Source organism: Thermobia domestica, chromosome 4, assembly GCF_964235325.1.
Source record: "Thermobia domestica chromosome 4, izTheDome1.hap1.1, whole genome shotgun sequence".
In the NCBI taxonomy this organism is placed as follows: Eukaryota; Metazoa; Arthropoda; class Insecta; order Zygentoma; family Lepismatidae; genus Thermobia; species Thermobia domestica.
In genome coordinates this window covers 320434480-320460821 of record NC_137457.1, presented here as the reverse complement: position 1 = coordinate 320460821, position 26342 = coordinate 320434480, and the positions used below count along the sequence as shown (strand labels likewise).

General features: G+C 38.5%; 1 protein-coding gene across 1 annotated transcript in view; it reads left to right on the top strand.

Moving 5' to 3' along the window:
- The window catches only part of LOC145684374 (chordin-like protein 1), a 268863-nt gene that overhangs the window by 148505 nt on the left and 94016 nt on the right, over positions 1–26342 (top strand). The window contains exon 4 of the mRNA XM_081756620.1: positions 17821–17911. Coding sequence (XP_081612746.1) covers positions 17821–17911 — 91 coding nt within the window. The remainder of the gene's footprint in view (positions 1–17820; positions 17912–26342) is intronic.

Sequence of the window (26342 nt, the reverse complement as noted above, 5' to 3'; positions counted from 1 at the left end):
TGGGAGGAAACGGGAGAACTCGGAGAAAACCCACGCACACGTGTTTGTTCACATTAACCTCACTTGGCGCGAGTTTCGATCGAACTAAGGACCTCATGCACTAGAGGTGAACGCTTTACCACTGAGCTACCGCGGCCCCAGTTGATAGTTTGTATCTGCTATAATAACTTAAACCTGTTATACCTGTAAAAATTGTTTATGGTGAGTGCTGCTTTATACACAAAGTTCTCTTATAATGTTAGGCTTACAAGTTAGGCCTAACGACATATAAACTTTTTCACATATGTAACATTCCATTACAGCAATCATTGCCAATATGTAAATATGAATGTTGACTTTAATATAATCTATAATTGCAATGAAAAACTGATCTAAACAAAACCATATCTATAAAATATATAACCATGAATAAACACTCAATACATCATAGCAAAAACTATATAATTTGAATCTAAACAATCCACATAATAACTCTCATTTTCATCTTCTTTAAAACATTTTAACTTTGACATGTGTGTACTTTTTGCAGCACTTATTTCCCAACATCTTCCTGGGGTCTCAGCAAACATTTTAACTCCTAACAAAACTAGAAATACAAATCACTGAACAAAGAAAAGTATATATTTTTTTAAAAAGTAATAACTGTGAAACAGTTTCACCAAGTAACTGAATATGTTGGCTTCAACAGAATTCTGATGAAGCCAATATATTCAGTTACTTGGTAAAACTCTTTCAGAGTTATTACTTTTTTTTTAAAAAAAATAAACGTTGCTTTGTTCAGTGATTTGTATTTCTAGTTTAAACTTTTTAAAAAATAAACGTTGCTTTGTTCAGTGATTTTTATTTCTAGTTTAAACTTTTTTTTAAAAATAAACTTTGCTTTGTTCAGTGATTTGTATGTTTAGTTTAAACTTTTTTTTAAAAAAAGTAAATGTTGCTTTGTTCAGAGATTTGTATTTCTAGTTTAAACTTTTTAAAAAAAATAAATGTTGCTTTTTTTAGTGATTTGTATTTTTAGTTTAAACTTTTTAAAAATAAACGTTGATTTGTTCAGTGATTTGTATGTTTAGTTTAAACTTTTTTTAAAAAAAAATAAACGTTACTTTGTTCAGTGATTTGTATTTCTAGTTTAAACTTTCTTTAAAAAAATAAACGTTGCTTTGTTCAGTGATTTGTATGTTTAGTTTAAACTTTTTTTAAAAATAAACGTTGCTTTGTTCAGTGATTTGTATTTTTAGTTTAAACTTTAAAAAAATAAACGTTGCTTTGTTCAGTGATTTGTATTTCTAGTTTAAACTTTCTTTAAAAAAATAAACGTTGCTTTGTTCAGTGATTTGTATGTTTAGTTTAAACTTTAAAAAAATAAACGTTGCTTTGTTCAGTGATTTGTATTTCTAGTTTAAACTTTAAAAAAATAAACGTTACTTTGTTCAGTGATTTGTATTTCTAGTTTAAACTTTCTTTAAAAAAATAAACGTTGCTTTGTTCAGTGATTTGTATTTTTAGTTTAAACTTTAAAAAAATAAACGTTGCTTTGTTCAGTGATTTGTATTTCTAGTTTAAACTTTCTTTAAAAATAAACGTTGCTTTGTTCAGTGATTTGTATGTTTAGTTTAAACTTTTTTTAAAAATAAACGTTGCTTTGTTCAGTGATTTGTATTTTTAGTTTAAACTTTAAAAAAATAAACGTTGCTTTGTTCAGTGATTTGTATTTCTAGTTTAAAGTTTAAAAAAAATAAACGTTGCTTTGTTCAGTGATTTGTATTTCTAGTTTAAACTTTTAAAAAAATAAACGTTGCTTTGTTCAGTGATTTGTATTTCTAGTTTAAAGTTTAAAAAAAAATAAACGTTGCTTTGTTCAGTGATTTGTATTTCTAGTTTAAACTTTAAAAAAATAAACGTTGCTTTGTTCAGTGATTTGTATTTCTAGTTTAAAGTTTTAAAAAATAAACGTTGCTTTGTTCAGTGATTTGTATTTCTAGTTTAAACTTTTTTAAAAAAATAAACGTTGCTTTGTTCAGTGATTTGTATTTCTAGTTTAAAGTTTAAAAAAAAATAAACGTTGCTTTGTTCAGTGATTTGTATTTCTAGTTTAAACTTTCTTTAAAAATAAACGTTGCTTTGTTCAGTGATTTGTATGTTTAGTTTAAACTTTTTTTAAAAATAAACGTTGCTTTGTTCAGTGATTTGTATTTTTAGTTTAAACTTTAAAAAAATAAACGTTGCTTTGTTCAGTGATTTGTATTTCTAGTTTAAAGTTTAAAAAAAATAAACGTTGCTTTGTTCAGTGATTTGTATTTTTAGTTTAAACTTTAAAAAAAATAAACGTTGCTTTGTTCAGTGATTTGTATTTCTAGTTTAAACTTTAAAAAATAAACGTTGCTTTGTTCAGTGATTTGTATTTCTAGTTTAAACTTTAAAAAAAATAAACGTTGCTTTCTTCACTGATTTGTATTTCTAGTTTAAGTTATTTAGGATAGCAAAGCTGATACGAACCAGTTAGCTTCTAGAATAGATTATTTACTTTATTTATTTATTTATTTGTAGGGTGTATATAAAAAATATACAATATTAACTAGAAGTTCATTTCTATTATTGTCTGGTTTCTTGAAAAATGAAGCACATACTACTTGTGGAAGTTGACGTTACGTTCTGCCTTTCACGTTAACTAATCGCAAAACAATTTAGCAACTTTCGAAATGTGGGTGTGGACAACAATCGAGTTAATTAATTAGGTCGAGCGGGAAACGATGAGAGAGTGTCAGAAATGGTGTGAAAAAAGAACAGTTTTAGATATTACTGAGATGAAGAAACGAAACAGGTTGGGACATTGGCTAAGGGATGATAAGGGATGTCCTAGAGGTTATGGTCAAGGGCGCCGATCCTGGGGGGCCGGGGCCCTGGGAACCCCCAAAGCTCATGTGCGCCCCCTATGGTATTTATGAATATACAATATTTGACATAATTTGAATGCAATTTGCCTTAAAATCATCACATTCTACATCTGAATGCCCAACCCCCAAATTTACAGAGACATCGGCGCCCTTGGTTATGGTGGAAGGATAAAGACGGAGAGGCGAAGAAGACTGTAATTTTAGACGATATCAAAGCCGAAAAATCGTCCGTGAAGACAAAGACCGTTGAGCATGGAAGCTTCTCAGTTGCTGCAACTCACCTGCCAATAATGGAAGAATATCTATGATGAGGATCACTAACCAGGCCACCTTCTTATGAATCTACTTTCAACTCCAATAACTTTGCTTTTGATTGTTGATCTTGAACGACTAATCAATTTTAGTAGACTTCCATTTCATTTCCGTTATTCCACCGAATATTACAGTATTGTTGGAGGATCTTATTGTGGGTATGTATTGCAAAAGATGTATTGCAATATATGGGATAATTTTCTGAAGTCACACTTCTATAAAAGTTCCTTAATTCGCTTACCAACTGTATTAAAAGTAAAGGAAATCCAATAACAATATGCAACACTAATATTAATTACTGAAAATTGAAGACACAACTAACTAATCAAGACGGTTTGACTTTCTTAGAGAGAAAACAACTGCATAGCTGTCTGTCGTATAATCCTGCGTACAATATAGTTCTCGGATCTGAATTTGTTTCTTATAAGGATACCCACATCACAACATGAGCACATGTTTATAGACGACACATGCTAACGACATTGTGAGCTAGTGGTCTACTATACACGCTTAATTGCATGCATGGAGAGCATGCCCGCGACCGTTCGGTCTATATAATAAACGGGTTCCGCAAGAAGTAATGCACCCCGCCCGTAGTTGCACAATATACGCTATTATTGCTCGTGCACGAAGTGCACCGTCAAGGTTTGTCCCTTAACCTTGACACCTTAGTGTGTCACCCCCATTCTCTGAGGGAGTGGGATACGCCTACTGCGCGGCCAGACCAAAGTCCTGAGTGCCTACCAGTAAACCTACTGGTTGAGGCAAACTGCTAGCGAGTCAGTCCTACCATGCTCTGCAGGCATGGCGCCCGAGCGTTATAAGGCAAGCTCACCTCCCGCCCGTGTTCACTGTTACCCAGATTCCTGGGATAGGCTCCCACAAGCTACCGAATCCCACGGTATGACCACAGCCCGGCAGAGTCCAACCCAATCCGGGGCCCCAGGCGACGCCCGAGGGGGCTTGTTAATCCCGGCCCTGCCTACCTCTATCGTTCAACTGGCAACCGCCTTGTCGTGTAGAGATACCACGCACACGTCGAGATACTCCCGTATCTCATCCCGGACCCAATGGTATGTGTTGAGTCACCATTTGAGTTTGGTGCCGGCCCAATCTCACAGTCATTCCTCCCTTTGCCAGGATTAGAACCGTTACCCAGATTCCTGGGATTGGCCCCTCACCACTTCCGTTTGGTCCCACTGCAGGCAGGAGTCCAACACTCCCCCCCCCCCCGGTAGGGTCGTCCGAACAATACGGGACTTCCTCTAATTACGGTAGAGGTACACCGTACATTACCAGAGCCAATGACTGATGTAGACCGTTTGCTCAAAGGCAGACATTGTCATTTGGGAGCCGTGTCTCCCCTGGTAGGCCCGCCCAAACAATACGGGGCTACCTATCTTTTTCGTGTTTAGGTACCACGTACACGTTGTAGCAAAGCCACCTGTCCGAATCCCAATGGTACGTGTAAGACACCATTAGAAGGGACACCCACACGCTTCCTCGGTAGGGCCGTTCAAGCAATACGGAACTACCTCTAATTACGGTAGAGGTACACCGTACATTACCAGACCCAATGGCTGATGTAAACTGTCTACCTTTAAAGACAATGGCCATTTAGGAGCGGCGGCTCCCCTGGTAGGGTCGTGTAACCTCCCACTTCCTCAGCACTTCTGAGGTACAAGTATGCGTTAGGATACAAGGTATCCCATCCCGGACCCAAGAGAACGCATAGCACTCTCTTTGAGGACAACCAAGATCATCCTCCCGGTAGGGTGCTGGATCCGCCCACACTCTTGGACACACCAGCTACCCACTCTTTTTAGCGTGTTGGGGTACCACGCAGCCTTATCTCCAGGACCCAAGGGCACGGCCTAGTTGCCCATTTCGGGGGATACCCGAAGGCTCACCCCCGCCGGTAGGTACAGCAGCAAGCTGCCTACCCCACTGAAAACGTGATGGGGTCACACGTACTCTCCCGGACCCAATGGCACGAGTTAGTCGCCCATTTCGGAGGATAGCAAAGCCTCACCTCCGCCGGTAGGTTGTTATCCTGGTTCGCACCGACAACTAAGTAACTGTTGCCAGCTCTGTGCACAGGATAGACGAGAGTGAAGCATGTACACACGCTGCTCTCGACCCTATCTCCCCCCGGGCACACTGTGGCCACAATGCATGCCACAGGACGTGGGCCCGATGGGGGTCCCTCCCCCTTTCTCAGCACGGGCTTGGGACCGGCCACGGCGGGGTTGAACGTGCTAACGACAAGCGGAAGCGTGGATCGGAACAAGCAGACGATACACTGAACAGGAAGACACGAACATCAACACGATGAGAACCGAAAGAGGACGAGCCACCTGACGAGGGCCTATAAAAGAGGAACCACAGAGAAAGGAGGCGTCAGTTGACCACTGATCGCCTACCCATAACAGCTCTGGAGGTCGTGCTGGACTCTACCTATCCTAAAATCCCTGGAGGCTGCTTTGAAGCGAAGGGGATTTCTCAACACAAACCATACCTCACGAGGCTACCATGAGCCGAGGATGTCACCTAGGACTGTAACCTGGATTCGCTACAAGACACCCCGGTGTCTGCCATGAACGAAGGGGTTCCCGTATGAAACGTTACTTCCTTCACCCTTGGTCATAAGGGAGATTCTGAAATATTAACTTTGTAAAAGACAAAGACTATTTTGTACTTTTATAAATAAATCGGTGAAGGGCTAGATTCCTGGTCCATTATTGTCTCTATCTACACAAAATACTACATTATAGATAGGTGCTGGATCATTGAAGAGATCAACTGAAGATTTATATTCAGATAGCATAAATTATTTCCTATACTAAATAAGTATGAAGTGAGAACGATTCCTCTCCATTATAAGAGGTTACTAAGACGTTGGAGATGAAAATAAAAGTTGTTCGTGTCCGTATTTGAAAGTGTCAGGAAAAGGTAGGGTTGGTTTTGTTCCATAATAATACATATATTTTTTATGGAAAAAAAGTTTTTCCGTATTACTGAGTAAGGATGCTCAGAACCGGTTCCTAGTAGAACCGTTTTTCGGTTTTGAACGAATCCGGTGCTAAAAGATTCGGTTCCGGAATCGGGTATTCAAATCCAGGTCTGGAACCGGTTCCTAAGATCCGGTTCAGGAACCAAGTTTTTCGGATTATGGTTTGTAACCGGTTCTGAAAGCGGTATCTCCAAGAATGGGTTTCTCGCGAAAATGGTTCCGCCGGAACCGGAACTTTGTGGCCGTCAATATTACTGATGCGTCAGCTGTTAAGAGGTGTCCGTTAAGGTATGTTTCATTGTATCAATGTGTCATCCTTATAATATGGTATACATTATTTTTTGGTAATCTGAAAGCATCATTTGTGTAAACGAGTAGTTATTTGATAAGTTTGTGCCACCCTCGTACCCTGTAGCACAAAGAAAAAATCAGTTTTACATCCCACGATTATATAGTATACAATTTACGCTACAGGATTTTAAAAAATGTGAGAAGTAAACTTTGAAAAAATCCGAAGAAACAACGTTGTCCGTCTAAAAGTCACATGGCCTGAGATTCAACCAGGGACCTCTCTTACTAGAAGTAGTTAAGCATTCTATCACTAAAACACCGCACTAGTACTCACAAGGACTTGGACATAACCCTTCACTCCCAAATTTACCATTTTTCCTCTCAAATTTACCACTCTTTTTCATAAATTTACCATTCTTCCTCCCAAATTTACCATAGTTTCTCCCAAATTTACCATTCTTTCTCCAAAATTTACCACTCTTTGTCCCAAATTTAATATTCTTTGTCCCAAATTTACTATTCTTTATCCCAAATTTACTATTCTTTGTCCCAAATTTACCATTCTTTCTCCCAAATATACCATTCTTCCTCCCAAATTTACCATTCTTTCTCCCAAATTTACCATTCTCTGTCCCAAATTTACCATTCTCTTTCCCAAATTTATTATTCTTCCTCCCAAATTTACCATTCTTTCTGTTAAATTTATCACTTTTTTCCAAATTTACCATTCTTCCACCCAAATTTACCTTTCTCTATCCCAAATTTACCATTTTCCCCCAAATTTACGACTCTTCTTCCCAAATTTACCATTTTTCCTCTCAAATTTACCATTTCACTCCCAAATCTACAATTCTTTCTCCCAAATTTACCACTCTCTGTCCCAAATTTACCATTCTCTTTCCCAAATTTATTATTCTTCCTCCCAAATTTACCATTCTTTCTGTTAAATTTATCACTTTTTTTCCAAATTTACCATTCTTCCACCCAAATTTACCTTTCTCTATCCCAAATTTACCATTTTCCCCCAAATTTACGACTCTTCTTCCCAAATTTACCATTTTTCCTCTCAAATTTACCATTTCACTCCCAAATCTACAATTCTTTCTCCCAAATTTATAATTCTGTCTCCCAAATTTACCATTCTCTGTCCCAAATTTACCATTCGTCCTCCCAAATTATCCATTCTTTCTCCCAAATTTACCATTCTTCCTCCCAAATTTACCATTCTTCCCCCCAAATTTACCATTCTCTTTCCCAAATTTACCACTCTTCTTCCCAAATTTACCATTTTTCCTCTTAAATTTACCATTTACCCCAAAGTTACTATTTTCCTCCAAATTTACCATTTCACTCCGAAAATATTTACTCCCAAATTTACCATTCTGAAATTACCTTTCTCCTCCCCTGAAATGTACTATTCTTTAGTTTGTACTATTTTCAATAGAAAATTATCTCCATCCCCAAATATTCTCATAGGTGCACCTGTGGATATGCTACCTTGCACCCACTTGTAGCAAAAATATCTGACTCTCTCTGTGTAATATCCCTCAAGGACTGTCAACGTGCAACAGTAAAAGCAAATGATTGGATAGATAATTTTAGGATATAATGGTCGGCAACACTGGAGCATCGATCATAGAGAAGCAAGGCCACAGAGCTAGACTAGCGAGTAAACATTTGGGTTGGAATCTAAGTTTTTTCTTCTTCTGTCTTTTTGTCTCTCACTGTCTTTTTTCTTAACTTCCGTACAGACAATTTGAACTTCCCCTCCGCACAACTTTTCGCGTCGAACAAGAAAACACTTAAACTAACTGACTGGTCCAGTTTCCACACAACGGGAGACTTCACAATGTCAATGACTAATAATTGGAGAACATCATACCACTATTCGACCATTGGTGACTTTAGCAGGGTTGCCAACCTCGTTCAAAAGTTTATTTTATTTTTTTAAAATAAATTAGTTGACGTGTGTTAAAAGTCCCTAATTCAGGGATGCAAATAACCACTCGCCCACCTGCCCTGGGTTAGTGGTTCATTGCTGCGGGCGAGTGTTTAATATCACTAGTATTTATTTCAAACTGTAAAGACTAGGATGTGAGCTAGTAGCATTTTTCTTGGGCTAGTAAAATTTTGTTGCTTATTTGCATCCCTGCCCTAATTCATTGTGGCCAATCTTTTAGCACGTTTAATTTAAACTATATCAATTAAAAATAACACTGTATTAAAACTTCACTTCCATCTATCAATTAATTTCGGAAGAATGTGTAAATATAACCCGGAAGTAACAATTAAAATCGTCTACCAGTGGCGGATCTAGGCCGGAGCCGTGGGTCCTCAGTTTTTTGAGCAACAAAAATAATTTAAGCTGTTATTTATATATTTTTTGAACTCATGATATACCTATCATAGTTTGCGTTCTGTCTGCCTCCCTAGTTTTAATCTTCTAGACCCACCTCCGTTGCCTGTCATTATTCATTTTTTCATCTCTCTTGTTTTGTCTCTCCTCTCGATTAAGTAGCTTTTCCCATTCTCTGCTATTGACATTCATTAGGCCTCTCTTTAATTTTTCTTACTTCCATTTTTTTTTATATATTTCTAGTTGAAAAATACAGTAATGCCACGATTATCCACGGAATTTTGTTTCAAGGGCACCGCGGATAGCGAAAATCGCAGATAACCCGAAACCAAGACTAAAATTGAGGTGCAAACACGAAAACAAAATAGAGTATTTCAGCATAAAAGCTATGTTTTATTGTTTGTATTGCTCAGGTCAACAAGATCAATAATCAGAGAATGTGAGAGCCATGACCAAAACAAAAGAACAAGAGCCTGTTACTCATCCACAAATTGAGAGAAGGTCTATAGGATTACAATGCTCAATAAGCTTGTCAGCAATTTTTTACCTTCGTACTGTACGGCCTATTGTATTTTTTCCGGTTGTTGGCTTGGATTTTTTCTTTAGATTTGTAATTGACCCTCCAGTGGTCGCCTGCAGACTCTCACTCTGCAGTGAACAATGAATGTAATTTACTACCACGAAAATCACTCTTCGCAATTAAAATTAAAATACCGCTAATTTTACAGAAATTATGTGATATCCTCAAATAGATAAAAGATAATCGAAAAGTGGAACAAGAGCGCGCTAGATAATATTGTTTTACGTACATGAAGTACCGTTATCACGACTCAGTTATCTGCTTTCGATTTGCAGCCATTTAGAAAATCGGCATTTATTTTCTCGTTTATCAATGGCTGCAAACGGAAAGGTACTAGGTGACTCTTATATAGTGGCGTTATTTTCAGAAACAATAGACTTTGTTTTGGCCATTATTTTTATACAAAGAATATCGGTCCTGCATGTTTTATCTATATCATAATATGCAAGTACGGCCCTAGCAACGCATACCTTTAGTAATAATAAAATGTCACTTTTACCCAAACAATTCGCCTACCTCGTTTGACACACTAAAAATTTGCGAGCTGTTTCCTCTGCTCCGCGACTGTCACGTCAACATTTGTTCACCGGTTTCTCTTTACTGATGCCTGGCTGATCTCTAGTCTTTGTGTCTACAAAGACAACAGGCATCACTGTTTATCACACACTCATAAGCCGTCACCTTACAAAACCACGTGTTTATGCTAGCACTGTGGAAAGCTTTAAATGGCGTTATTACCCGACTGGCGTTATTTGCCGAAGTTACCCTATATATATATATATATATATATATATATATATATATATATATATATATATATATATATATATAAAAGTGGTCATGTTTGTGACTTATAACTCTTGAACCATCAATCAAATTTTCAACATAGATGAGGTTCGGGCTTGGGACGGTTTTTATCATTTCATCTTGATGGTGCAACTTAGGGGAGGAGTTAGATATAGGGTCTATAAAATGATCGAAAATGACCGATATTAGTGTTGAATCCATAGTTTTCGGGGTTGCTGAGATGAACAGTGACACTTCTGTTGCCGTGTAAATCCAGATTCAGCCTCACAACTTGGGGGAGAGAAAGATATATAAAAATGATCGAAAATGACCAGCTAAGACAAAAAAAAATCGTCTATCAGAGAGCGCTTCAGTATTAGTAAAAACTGATTGACTAACGGAACATATTACTAATTTTTCTTATTTTAACCCTGCGAAGCGGGTAATTGACGCTAGTTATTGTATCAGACAGCGCTTCAGTAATAGTAAAAAGTGACTGACTAACGGAACATATTACTAATTTTTCTTATTTTAACCCTGCGAAGCGGGTAATTGACGCTAGTTATTGTATCAGACAGCGCTTCAGTATTAGTAAAAAGTGACTGACTAACGGAACATATTACTAATTTTTCTTATTTTAACCCTGCGAAGCGGGTAATTGACGCTAGTTATTGTATCAGACAGCGCTTCAGTATTAGTAAAAAGTGACTGACTAACGGAACATATTACTAATTTTTCTTATTTTAACCCTGCGAAGCGGGTAATTGACGCTAGTTATTGTATCAGACAGCGCTTCAGTATTAATAAAAAGTGATTGACTAACGGAACATATTACTAATTTTTCTTATTTTAACCCTGCGAAGCGGGTAATTGACGCTAGTTATTGTATCAGACAGCGCTTCAGTATTAGTAAAAAGTGACTGACTAACGGAACATATTACTAATTTTTCTTATTTTAACCCTGCGAAGCGGGTAATTGACGCTAGTTATTGTATCAGACAGCGCTTCAGTATTAGTAAAAAGTGACTGACTAACGGAACATATTACTAATTTTTCTTATTTTAACCCTGCGAAGCGGGTAATTGACGCTAGTTATTGTATCAGACAGCGCTTCAGTATTAGTAAAAAGTGACTGACTAACGGAACATATTACTAATTTTTCTTATTTTAACCCTGCGAAGCGGGTAATTGACGCTAGTTATTGTATCAGACAGCGCTTCAGTATTAGTAAAAAGTGACTGACTAACGGAACATATTACTAATTTTTCTTATTTTAACCCTGCGAAGCGGGTAATTGACGCTAGTTATTGTATCAGACAGCGCTTCAGTATTAGTAAAAAGTGACTGACTAACGGAACATATTACTAATTTTTCTTATTTTAACCCTGCGAAGCGGGTAATTGACGCTAGTTATTGTATCAGACAGCGCTTCAGTATTAGTAAAAACTGATTGACTAACGGAACATATTACTAATTTTTCTTATTTTAACCCTGCGAAGCGGGTAATTGACGCTAGTTATTGTATCAGACAGCGCTTCAGTATTAGTAAAAACTGATTGACTAACGGAACATATTACTAATTTTTCTTATTTTAACCCTGCGAAGCGGGTAATTGACGCTAGTTATTGTATCAGACAGCGCTTCAGTATTAGTAAAAAGTGACTGACTAACGGAACATATTACTAGTTTTTCTTATTTTAACCCTGCGAAGCGGGTAATTGACGCTAGTTATTGTATCAGACAGCGCTTCAGTATTAGTAAAAAGTGACTGACTAACGGAACATATTACTAATTTTTCTTATTTTAACCCTGCGAAGCGGGTAATTGACGCTAGTTATTGTATCAGACAGCGCTTCAGTATTAGTAAAAAGTGACTGACTAACGGAACATATTACTAATTTTTCTTATTTTAACCCTGCGAAGCGGGTAATTGACGCTAGTTATTGTATCAGACAGCGCTTCAGTATTAGTAAAAACTGATTGACTAACGGAACATATTACTAATTTTTCTTATTTTAACCCTGCGAAGCGGGTAATTGACGCTAGTTATTGTATCAGACAGCGCTTCAGTATTAGTAAAAAGTGACTGACTAACGGAACATATTACTAATTTTTCTTATTTTAACCCTGCGAAGCGGGTAATTGACGCTAGTTATTGTATCAGACAGCGCTTCAGTATTAGTAAAAAGTGACTGACTAACGGAACATATTACTATTTTTTCTTATTTTAACCCTGCGAAGCGGGTAATTGACGCTAGTTATTGTATCAGACAGCGCTTCAGTATTAGTAAAAAGTGACTGACTAACGGAACATATTACTAATTTTTCTTATTTTAACCCTGCGAAGCGGGTAATTGACGCTAGTTATTGTATCAGACAGCGCTTCAGTATTAGTAAAAAGTGACTGACTAACGGAACATATTACTAATTTTTCTTATTTTAACCCTGCGAAGCGGGTAATTGACGCTAGTTATTGTATCAGACAGCGCTTCAGTATTAGTAAAAAGTGACTGACTAACGGAACATATTACTAATTTTTCTTATTTTAACCCTGCGAAGCGGGTAATTGACGCTAGTTATTGTATCAGACAGCGCTTCAGTATTAGTAAAAACTGATTGACTAACGGAACATATTACTAATTTTTCTTATTTTAACCCTGCGAAGCGGGTAATTGACGCTAGTTATTGTATCAGACAGCGCTTCAGTATTAGTAAAAAGTGACTGACTAACGGAACACATTACTAATTTTTCTTATTGTAACACAGCGAAACAGGTAATTGATGCTAGTCTAACATAAATAAAATAGAGTTTGTTTGTGTGTTCGTCTATCTGTGTGTCTGTGTGCGGCCTGGGGACCAGAGGAGTGGAACGAAAGTTGCCAAATTTTGGTCACGGGTACCTTGGTCCATTTCCCAGATCAAGACAAAGAGTTTTTATCTTAATTCGAATCAGGGGGTGTCAGGGAGGCGTTTACCGGGACATGTAAAAGTAGTAGAAAATGATCGATATTAGTGTCAAATTCATCGATTTCGCGACCGATGAAATCAATGGTGAAACTCCGATCTCATTATCTTCCAAATTCACCCCATTCGTTTGCGGGCCGGGTGTCACCGGTTGGGAGATACCGAGTCATGTAAAAATAATCCAAAAACGACCGATATTAGTGTCAAATCCATAGTTTTCGCGGTCGGTGAGATGAATAGTGATACTGCCACAGGCGTTGACTTCAAAATAGAGCCCCCATTGGCTTGGGGCCAGAGGCATTTTGTTTTCAAAATTTGAACAGGGTGTTTTAGGGGGCGTTTACCGGGATATGTAAAAGTAATAGGAAATGACCGATACTTTTTCTTTCGTTGTTCAGTTTGTTTACATAGATATTTTATCTGACCCATGCGAAGAATGCGTATTTCAGCTAGTAGGAAATACAATATCACTTGTGAAATAAATGAATCTAGTCACAAGTTAAATTTGAAAACCGTCAGGATTTTTTCCCGGACTCTCGAATTCCAAAATTAATCAAAGGATAATTATGGCTTTGTTTTTGATTCTTTATCCTGTTCTCAGCAGGAGTAAATTAAATGCCGCATCCTGTACCTATAATTTCATTGTCTTCTGCTGTTTTCTTTTCTTGTTTTATTGTCTTTTTTTATTTCTCCAACTCTATATTTTGTTTAGCTTCTCTGTATTTTTCTTTTTTCTGTTAGGAAAGGGATTGGGGAAGTAGGGAGAGATGTTTGGGTATCTCAGATTTCAATCGAAGCTAATTTGCGAAACGATTTCTCCTCGTCAATTGGCTGTTCCCATGATTGCTCTTCCCGCCGTGGTGTGGCCTTGAGGTTTCTTGTTCTTTACTTAAGTAGATGTTTTAGTAGTAGTACTAGCAATAGTAATAGTATCCGTAGTATTAGTAATAGTAGTAGTAGTAGAAGGAAGCAAGGATCGATGTTTAATGATAGGGTTCAGTGTCCTCGTTTCTGTGCTGCTGACAAAACATTCTCCCTTTATTTTTTCCTCTTTCTTCTCCTGACATCAAGGTTTGATGATAGATATGATTTTATCCAGTACTCTGTGGAAAATTCCCATTGGATATTATTCGTCCTATATCACTTTAAGTTGAAAGAATACCATTAGTTTGTTTGGGTATCTATCCAAACATTTATTTATAATAATTATTATTATTCGATGTTCGTCCCGCCTTCAGTTAATATGCAAATTGCCTGAACGCTAGCGACATCTCGATATCAGATAGGAGACATGACAGCTGGCGACAATTATTAGCCTGACTATCAACTATTGGAAACTAGCGTGACTTACAGACTTTGACATCTTGTGATTGTAATGAGATTAAGCCCCCTCCCTCTCTCTCTCTCTCTCTCTAACCTATAGAATGGTTCTCAACCCAATTCCTATCACAACCCTCATTTTATCATAGCCTCTTGCCAGCGACCCTCTTATAATTTCTGGTTTGTAATAAGCTTGTGTGTGATTTTTAATATACCTATTGCGGAGATCTCACGATATCCATCTATTTCTATAATAGTAGAATCCATTTCTTGTATAAAGTGGATATTATATCTTCCCTAAAACTGAATGGATTAAACCAAATTTGGTCAGTTCATTCATATTACAAATATCGAATCCGATCCGTCATACTGTTTCAAAATGGAGGCCGTTTGAAAATCTTAAAACTCCCTTAGTTTTGAGTCATATGCTAAAAGAAATAAAGTGATTTGTAATTTTGGTTAAAAAGACTTGGACTGTTCTTTTAAAAAACGTTATTGAGTATTTTAATTTTTGAGAGGCCGCTACTCTGAGTTACCTCATATTGTTGTGAATTTGGTACATTATTGTGTTTGTGTTCAGTATCATCAAAAACTGTTAAGAGCACTTGTTTACATTTAAAATTTAGGAAAGAAATAAAATCCCATACCAAAAAATACCTTCATTATAGCCAGGTTGCTGAAAAAAAAAAGACTTGCTCACATATATACAGCTCACAGATGACGAGAAGAACCCTAAAACAGGGGTAGCAGGGAAAGGTCAACGGCACGGTCAAGTCCATTTTGGGTTTTTGAGGTGTGGTCTATACTTAGATGTCGTCTGCTATTCCGGGTAGTTATCTGTCTGCTATTCCGTGGTATCATTTTAAACCCCCGTGCGTAAAGTGGGATAGCCCATGCCTACGTCACACTATTTCTGCTAGGGTTCTTCTCGTCATCTTCGAGCTGTATGTACACTTCTGGAAAGAATAACAAAGGATCGTAAACAAAAGCAATCCTTTTTATTGCCGACAGAATAATTTGTCCATTGTTGATAAATCAACAAACAGAACACAGCTAATGCGGATTAATGTTTTCAATTTTAATTGTATTTCAATACGCAGGTTTTATTGCATTTGTATTTTTATGGTATTTCAATATGCAGTTCACATTTAGTTTCATATCGTACCTCCTTCATTTAAATTGATTTTTAAACAACTCTGCACCTGTTGAAAATGTTTGGTGAACCTATTTTGTGTTGTTCTTAACAGTATGTATAAAAATAAAAATATTTTCCGGTATTAGATTCAAATTATATTTATCTTTTCCGTTTATTTTCGCGACCCCCAGGTTGAGAAAGCCTGGCCTATAGAATCCGCAGGTTCAATGTCACATTCATAGAAGCTCTTCATTGACTTCTGTCCTTAGCCAACTGGATCCAGTTTCTACTTTTTACTCCTATTTCTGCGAGATCGAGTGTAAGAAAGTAATAATCAAATAGAAAATAATGTAATGATATTCAAGAGAATGGAAATGTTCACACACGCTAAGTTAGAGTCCACCAAACTGCGTATATATATAGTAAACGCATTTCTTTGTTGGAATCAAGTGATGAATTATACGATACCATTCGCTCTCCATTTGGGAAGAGACTATCAGACGATAATATATTTCCCCACATCAAGGTCCAGCGATATTGCGGGTGTAAACGACAATTCAGCCACCGTTTGCCCTAGAATCTGGAAATTCCGGAAGAGAGTGTCAGAGGCGAATATATTTCCTCACATCTGGAGCGATATTGAGGATGCTAATAACAACTGGTCCATCGTGCTCCCTGGAATCTGGAAATTTGGGAAGAGAGTGTCAGAGACGAATATATTTCCCCAAATCTGTGCCCAGCGACATTGAGAATGGAAACGACAACTGAGACACCATGCACCCTGGAATCTGGAAATTTGGGAAGAGGGTGTCAGAGGCGAATATTTTCCCCCAAATCTGGGTTCAGCAAAATTGGGAATGCAAATGACAACTGAGCCACCGAGTGTCCTGGAATCTGGAAATTTTGGGAAAAAGATGTCAGAGACGAATATTTTCCCCCAGATCTGGGTCCAACTAAATTGAGGATGCAAATAACAACTGAGGCAGCGAATATCCTGGAATCTGGAAATTTGGGAAGAGGGTGTCAGAGGCAAATATTTTCCCCCAAATTTGGGTTCAGCGAAATCGGGGACGCAAATGACAACTGAGACACCGAGTGCCCTGGAATCTGGAAATTTGGGAAGAAGGTGTCAGAGGCGAATATATTTCTCCAGATCTGAACCTAGCAATATTGGAGATGCAAATGACAACTGAGTAACCGAGTTCTCAGGAATCCGGATTTGGGAAGAGAGTGTCAAAGGCGAATATATTTCCCCAGATCTGGGTCCAGCGATATTGGGGGATAGAGTTGACAACTGAGTCACCGTGTTCACTGGAATCTGAAAATTTTAATTCGCGATAAATCGAAAATCGTGATAATCGAAACCATTACAATCGACATATTCAACTCTTTGGCTGATGTATATCTCGCATCTTCGGTTTTTTCCTTCTTTTTATTATAGGGTATACTACTTACAATGTAATATTTTAAATCCGATTACGCTTAAGATTTTAGACAAAATTTTTAGCTAATCTAGTTCAGAACAGTTCCGTAACTTGTGGGGTGTGTGACAGGAGTGGCAACTGCCCTCCCCCTAGGGAAGCTCCCCGTTCTTCTAGGGAGGCCCATTTTAAGACAAAAGTTTCTTACTTTATGTACGATACGAACATGAAATTAGAAATGAAGCATCAAATGGGGTCACTACATTACATAAACAAAAGAGCACACAAAAGATATTTCAGTAAAAAATGTCTACTATTAGGGGCCCTAGAAGTAATATTTAAGTATGGCTTTGAGATTTTTCAATATTGTCCCCTTCATTAATTTGTCATATATGGAACGGGCCCAGAGATGTAAGTAACGGCTCCGCAGACCTTACAGTGCGGGAGAACTCACAGGTTCCGGGGGAGTGGGGCATTGAGAGTAAGAGAAATATGTAAAGAGGGGTGCCTAATAATTAGAAAACAACTTTTTCTAGGGGGCCCAAATACGTGTATTAATGCAAGTCCGTCCAGAATAAAAAATCTAAGGTACGGCGCTTGTTGACAACCTGATCATGAACTACAATCGAACAAACCAGAAGATGAGTGCACAGAATCTTAATTTTTAATGATGTTCTATGTGTTTTTTTGTCAACACGTGTTTGAGTTTAGGATTTTTTTAAAAATAAATTGTTTGTTTGTTTTGCAGGGAGGAAAATCAAATTGCTCGAGCACCCAATGTCCTGTGAACTGCACAAAGGATTCGTATGCTACTGATGAATGCTGTAGAATTTGTTCAGGTAATGTAACTCTCCTGTATTATTATTATTATTATTATTATTATTATTATTATTATTATTATTATTATTATTATTATTATTATTATTTACAAGAGATGTCTGTTAAGCACAACTCTAAAAGCATTAATTGAATATTGCTGCCATTACGACATGGGCCTCATTGTGATCGTTACGTCAATTTCTACGCTTACTTTGTTGTGGCATAACGTAAAGTGTTGAATACATAACTCAAAAGATTTTATGGTTAAACTCAGAAATCGGCGAGACTATTAAGTTCACTCTGGTATCTGGAATCTGAGTCAGGGGGATGTAGTTGCTGACAGGGGGATGTAGTTGGGGGAAATATCTTCAGGGGGGTTCTTGTTTCACCACTGAGAATCTCACACACTGCCAATAGGCTGTCGTAACCAGGGTTTCTTTCCAGCAATGCATTTAGTTTCTTTCGAACATTTTCTCCTACATCTCCACACACACCTTGCAGCAGTCTCTTTGCATCCTCTATGATTTCCATGGATTCCGGAAGAGGCAGCCCAACAGTCTCTAGCTTTTTAATGCTTGTTGGTATTCAAATATCTAGGATCAATATTAACAGAGGAAAATCATGTTCACGGAGAAATTAAATGTCGACTAAAAGCAGGGAATTCGTGTTACTTTTCGGTTCAAAATCTCTTGTCGTCGCGAATTCTGTCGAGGAATTTGAAGCTTAAAATATACAAAACGATAATCATGCCTGTTGTTTTGTATGGCTGCGAAACATGGTCACTTACTCCGAGGAAAGAACATAGACTGAAAGTATTTGAGAACAAGATCCTGAGACGAATATTCGGACCCAAGAGGAACGGGAATGGGGAATGGCGGAAACTTCATAACGAGGAACTACATAATTTATATGGTTTACTCAACATTGTTAGGGTCGTCAAGTCTAGGAGGCTTAGGTGGGCGGGTGATGTAGCTAGAATGGAAGAAAGTAGAAACGCTTTCAAAGTCTTGACTGGAAGACCAATCGGAAAACGACCATTAGGAAGACCTAGGTGCAGATGGGAGGACAATATTAAGATGGATCTCGCAGAGATTGGAATACAAAGTAGAAACTGGATGCAGTTAGCTAAGGATAGAAGTCAGTGGAGAGCTTTTGTGAATGCGGCATTGAACCTCCGGGTTCCATAGGCCATAGAGTTAGTTAGTTAGTTGGTATCCAACCAAAATTGCTGTCTGCTACATGCTACTTTTGAGTCATTAAACAGTTTCTTAGCAATACCAACTGACACAGCAGACTCCGATGGAAATGAATGAACAACAGGCTTAATTTTTTGAAAATGTTCATTGTAGAAATGTACTGCCTGTATCCAAGTGCCACATCGCGTTAGCACAGGCTCAGGAGGAAGTGGCACGTCTGGCAGTTGATCTCTGTAAACTTGAACACGTTGTGGCGCCTTAACAAACATTTTTTTCGTGGAAGAAACTATTTGATTTACTTCGCAAAAGTTGTCTCTCACCTATTCAGTAACACGCCGTACAGGTGAAATGAATTAAGTGAGGATAAAAAACTGTAAGTGATCTAGCCGCTTTTGACATGTACTCAGCACTGTCTGTATAGAGAACAAGCACTTTTTCTTCCTGAACCCCTCCTGGCCACAACACTTTAAGACCATCGTTTACAAAGCGAGCAACCGTGGAATGGTTTGTGCGTTCCAGCAATTTATTCGCAATAAGATGGGATTTAGATGGAGCATCTTCACTTAACTTTCCAATCACTAAATTTGCTACATAACGTCCCAAAACGTCTGTTCTTTCGTCCACAGAGATCCAAATACATGAACTACCTATTTCTGTCCTAATGGTATCTATAGCTTCCCTTTAACAAACTTCGAGATAACACTTTCGAAGAGTGGATTTGTCAGGAGTTCGACGCCCGCAGTACTTCTCCAGAAAAGCACGGTATTTTAGCACTTGAACTTTGTTCCAAGGAATGTTTGCTGATATCATTGCTTGGTACAAGTCTTTGAAGAACTCACTCACTGAGGTATCTTGATGCATTTGTCCCAAGAGTACTTGTTTTTTTTGCAGTTCGCAAATTTTTATTTCTTGCATGGACTGCACTTCGTACATGTTGTTCTGACTGAGATTTCATTGAACATCCATTTTTTTTTAATCACACACTTGGCACAACACCACTTTGCCGTCCGTAGTAAACGCATCATCGATAGTTACCCACGACCGCAAATTCGCGGATAAAGTTGAGGCAACCGGAGCCATTTCTAACTACGACGGTCAATACAGAACACGTGCGTTTTGCAATTGCAATACTAGACTACTGTCCTCCCGTCATTCAGATGAACAAGCAAAGTTCTTTGAAAGCTTAGGTTACCTGCTATGATATTGCCATTGTCGCCAGCTTCTTGGAACGAACTCTTGCAGTAAATTCCTGGAAGCAAACTAGCATACAATTTTAACTTCAATTGCAGGATTTGCTTTCATCTTTTTTCCCGTCTGACCTCCGATAACAATCAAATAGACTTCATTTTAGGAATTTCCTGGCCAGTCGCCTGTCAGGCACATGATCTGTCTTCCTCCAGAGTAGAGAATAAAGGGCGCTGGTAATGTATCCCTTTTTACTTGCTTCTTATATTTCTTTTGTTATCGGCGAAAATTCTGCGAAACATGGTTTGACAAATAAAAAAAGAGAGATTTCTCTTTCGGTAAACAAAACGAAAAGATAGACATGACAAAATTGAATCTAGATGCAAGCCTTGCACAGTTGGAGTTTTTTTTTTAATTTTAAATTAAAATTTCAGTAAACGCAAAATTTTAAGGCAGTTTTATGTAAAAAAAAAATCATTTTGTCAACTATTTTGTCAATCATCTCGTGCAATCCTTCTTTGCTTTTAGCTATAATAACCGTATCATTTGTTTACCTGATCTTATCAATGATCAGCCCTCCAATCTTGAAGTCCCGAATTCACATTAATGCTTCCCTCATTAAATATTTACTGTAAATGTTGAATAACTATGACGAAAAAAAATAATGTAGGTTCATTTCATGCGTGGGATTCTTGGTTCGTTTCCCGGCCAAGTAACTTATAGTGGACATCATTAAATCCGTGGGTTTTCTCGGGGGTACTTCCGTTTCCTCCCATTCTCTTTGCGTCAATTCTTCCATTATTATTCACTTACCTTAATCATTTGTCTCCTATAACCTAACAGGCATAATCGTGGGACGTTAAACTGAAAAATGTCATTTCCATTTTCATTTTAACATGATTTAAGTGTGATTTAGTGAAAATCAGAAAAGGGACTTATAACTTGGCAGAGAACCGTTTTGGAAAAAAAATAATCTACGCCTTCTATGTTGACACTTCATCGAATTGGTTTCAAATATTCGCAAAATATTGACGAGAGAGTTGTTGACAAACCCTCGTGTATATATGCGTACCGTTTATCTTGAATGAATCAGAAATAGCTGGTTGTAAAACGAAATTTATTTTTAGTCTAGCATAGTGTGACGCACATATGTATCTCAGATGTCACTTAACCCATTCACAGTTTCGACGCAATATGATGATGTGTGTGTGTATCGCCCTTCCATTGTCCTTCTTTGATACTCCCCCCTCCCCGCAGCCCGGCCATTCACAAATGGAGAGTCGCGCCAATGTTTCTCGCTTCTCTCAATCAAGTGAGTGAGTGAGCGTTCGTGCCCCAGACGGGCTTCAACATTGAGAATGGTTGTGGTATCAACTTCCATTGGGGGGCCATTAATCTCCAAAGCACCCTGCGTGGGAGCTGAAGCTGTCAATGGAGAGCAACAACATGGAGAAATTCTTGGTTCCTTAACCATTCTCTACTACAAGGAAGAGGGTCTCCTCCTCCTCCCCCCTCCCTCTCCCCAAACACACTACGTTCGCCTGATAAATCAACGTCAATTGTTTTCAGACTGAGATTGGTGCGGAAACGTGACGTATAAATACGCCCTCGCAACAACGTTAGAGGCACTCTTTTAGGTAATCGTGGGTTCTATCCTGATGACGCGAATCCTTGAGTAAACCTGCTTCAATATTAGCTTGATCACACAACATGGAAATACTGGCATTATCAAGACGTCAAAACGATATCGAGACTTTAAAAAAAACAACCTTCATACTCGTATATCACAAGTAACACCTCCATTACCACCAAGAGGTTCTCATCACATTGCCAAATGCTTCCAACTAACAGATGAAATGTTATACCAATTTTCATTTTATAATTATTAACGTATTAGAGTGAAATTGAACGGTGCTGAACTTGCTTCATTGAGAATTTTGTGAGAGCAAAATGCTCCCCTGTCCTAACTAAAGTCCTATATGCGCAATAAGAGCCTAATTCAAATCTTGCATACCTCCCATCTTAATTGTATTGTGGACTCCTAATAATCTTACTCAAATCTTCAAGGCAAAGTCTGTATGCTTGCAGACGTTTGCATTTATATGGCTGCAGATTTAATCAAGGTTACATCAAACTTGGTAGTTCCTCGATTGCAAGCTTGTTTCAGACTTGCCATAATACATAATATAGAGTCCGCCAGAAAAAAAGTATACACTGTTTAAGAAACAGAAATTATATATCATATTTTTTAATTACATTTAATTATTATTCAAACATGTGTTGCAAACCTTCAAGTAAGCATATGTTTACATTAGATGTTCAAAATGTTGGTGGCCAAACACGTAACAGAACGACGAGAGGTCGCTGCATTTACAGCGATCAATGTATCGATGGAGACCTGTGCGCACATGCCTCTTTAATCGAACGACGAGAGGTCGCTGCATTTACAGCGATCAATGTATCGATGGAGACCTGTGCGCACATGCCTCTTTAATCGAACGACGAGAGGTCGCTGCATTTACAGCGGTCAATGTATCGATGGAGACCTGTGCGCACATGCCTCTTTAATCGAACGACGAGAGGTCGCTGCATTTACAGCGATCAATGTATCGATGGAGACCTGTGCGCACATGCCTCTTTAATCGAACGACGAGAGGTCGCTGCATTTACAGCGATCAATGTATCGATGGAAACCTGTGCGCACATGCCTCTTTAATCGAACGACGAGAGGTCGCTGCATTTACAGCGGTCAATGTATCGATGGAGACCTGTGCGCACATGCCTCTTTAATCGAACGACGAGAGGTCGCTGCATTTACAGCGGTCAATGTATCGATGGAGACCTGTGCGCACATGCCTCTTTAATCGAACGACGAGAGGTCGCTGCATTTACAGCGGTCAATGTATCGATGGAGACCTGTGCGCACATGCCTCTTTAATCGTTCCATGCGCTTCAAACTTGTCAACAATGCGTTTGATTGTTAGGCGTGTTGGTGGCTCAGTACCAAACTCCCCTCTCCACTGACGCTGCATTTGAATGGCATTCCCAAACCTGATAAAAACACTTCAAAACGTACTTACACTGCTCGAACGTCAAGTGGGCTCCTGCCATTTTCTTATCTCACTAACCGCGCTGACAGTACCGACATCTGTTGAGCAAAGAACCGTACTACAACATAATATTAACTGAAAACAATGCTGACACCTGTTGGACGAAAACCATACTACAACATACTTAAATTTCAAAACAATTGTCAATGCTAGTATTCTGATACAGAATGACAAAGATTGGATACATTTTTCTGGTGAACTCTGTATAAGGCTAGCTTTAAAATTAATTTAAATTGACACACCTGTCAAGCACGACTTACAATTTACAATTGGCAAAGCCATACATGGAGAGGATTTCTAAGGTTAAGTCTATCTAGGATAAGCATAACTGAAGACGTGGTTGCTTAATGGGCATGTCTTATGCTAATTTAACAAAAATGAACTCCGATGTTGGTTGGCCTGTGATTCAACTCACTTGAGAGCAACATGATGTGCTGAGGGTCTGTCTATATTATACGGGGCCGCGGTGGCTCAGTGGTAGAGTGTTAACCTCTGGTGCTTGGGGTCCCGGGTTCGATCCCAGCCCCCGCCAAGTGAACTTTGTGGTGGACAAACATCGTGTGCGTGGGTTTCCTCGGGGTTCTCCTGTTTCCTCCCACTTTCTTCATTCCACCATTTCATTCATTACTAGGGATGCGCACGAGACAAGATTTGAGGTTGTCTCGTCTCGAAAATGTGCTGTAAAAGTGATGTCTCGACTCGAAAAATGTATTCTTCTCTATTGGAAGAGCTGTGTCTCGACTCGAATTTTGTCAGAAAAATTCTGTCTCGACTCGTCTCGTGCGCATCCCTATTCATTACTCTTCATCACCGTCTCCTTTAGCCTAACCGGTATAACCGTGGGACGTAAAACTCAAAGATTTCATTTCATTTCTGTCTATATTATAAGGGTTAATCTTAACATGATGGTCTGCACTGCGCTGAATTCAAATTATGATTAAGACGTCTACGCTAACAGTAGTGCCTTCTCTTCGTATCCGCGATGTTGCAGAAGAACTTAAAACACGAAACCTCGAAACTCAAAAGTGAACTCCGATATGCAACTACAACATAGATAAAAATCTAAATTTGTGACATCCGTTCTTACTGGACTAGATCAAAGATGCCATCTGACATAGAAAATACACGCTACCTTACAATATCGGACATAGGAGTCGCTGGTCACATAAGTCACTGATCATACAAGCCACTGGTCATAGACGCCAACGTAGTCATAAAAAGACATATTCATGTGTGGTGATAGCCGTCACATGTTATAGCAGCCACATCACGCAAAAACTTCAAGGTTGGTCGCTCATGCCACTGGTCGCTTACGCCACAAGTCAGAAATATGAACGGATGCCACATATGTGAAGTATTGCCAGAGTGCAAATTTATTTTTTCTATATAGAAATAATCTAATACTATCAAAATGTTTATTCTATTACCGATCTTCCGCTTTTACCCCCACCGTGCTGGCATAGGTGCCTCCATTTAGCGACTACTCACTGTTCTATAGAAAGAGTGAGCTCCTCCCTGGTTAAGCGGTTAGCATACGCGCCTTTGGCGCGGGAGACCCGGGTTCGATTCCCGGCGGGGGCTCATGTGGTTCGGATTCCACGTTAATCAGTAGGTCCACGTCTCACATAGCCTCGCTGCTGAACGGGACGCTAAACTGAAATCCAACTCAACTCTATAGAAAGTATTCTATTATAATATCATTAAAAACAACTTGTTAGTAACTTCCCACTTCGGGTTAATTTTGCATTAACATAGTCGTTGGTACAATTACGCAAATACTAACGTTGGAAACAAATCTTCCTTTACGTGCATACTGACTTTCTGTATCTGAGCTACACCAACTAGAAATGCTAATATTGACTAATTCCTTTGTCTAATACGTCCTAATGATTGAGTAGACTGAAAAACTGAGCATATGTGGCTCAAATGTCCGTTAACGTGTCTGATTGGTGGCGTCAATGACCAATGAGAAGGTTAGACTTATTGCTCCCAATTGGGCCCTGCAGCTTAGGAATCTCGGCTTGTCAAGTAAAAACAACATATTGCAAATTAGCTGGGAATCTAGTTTCGACCAAATTTGTTCCCAATTAAGAATCACACCTCCTCCTAAAGCAGGTTCTGACCAGTGGTTGCCTGACCAACTTAAAACTTTGCGCGTGATATGCCAACTGTGGCAGATGGCAGTTATGACCGAACGTGAATTTGGCTTGTATGACAGATATATCTTATAAATGTGGCCGTCGGCGTCTGTGACCAGTGGCTTCTGTGACTCATTTTGGCGCCTGTATGGTACTCGCAAAGCTGAGAAACAATGAACCAAAATTCTACCTTGTAAAGAGTACTTAAAATGTGCCTGATCTTCTGATGTGTTCAATCAATATATGGCAAAAATGACTTTTAAACAGTGTTAGGACACTTTACACATTGTCGTTTACACACTTACAAGCCATTCCTACCCGTATACTCACTTTACAATCAGAAGTTCAGGTACATTTTGAACACTTTTAGGTCAGTTCCTATCAACCACTGCCAGGAGGCATATTACGAGGGTCAGTCAAAAACTTAGTTGCACTGCTTAAGGAAATAAAACAGGATAAAAAAATTTACAATAACTTTATTTGTATCTTAACGTAATTACCTCCGTTATTTAAGCATTTGTTGAGGCGTGGTATAAGTTTTTCTATGCCTTCTGCAAAGAAATATCGTCCAATGCCCGATAACCTTTCTTGGGCTGCAGCTTTCACTTTGTCATCCGAATGGTATTGTCGCTTTGAAAATTCGTCTTTTGTCTTCGTCCGTTTGCAAGCTGTTGTTGTTTCAGAAAAAAAATGTTCCGTGGGGACACAGTATTCCGGGGGACACTGCTGGTACTATTCTATTTTTATTATAGACGTGTTATTTTGGTTTCCTCGGGGGGCACTCTCAGACCTCCGGGAGGGGCAGTACCCCCCAAAAAACAT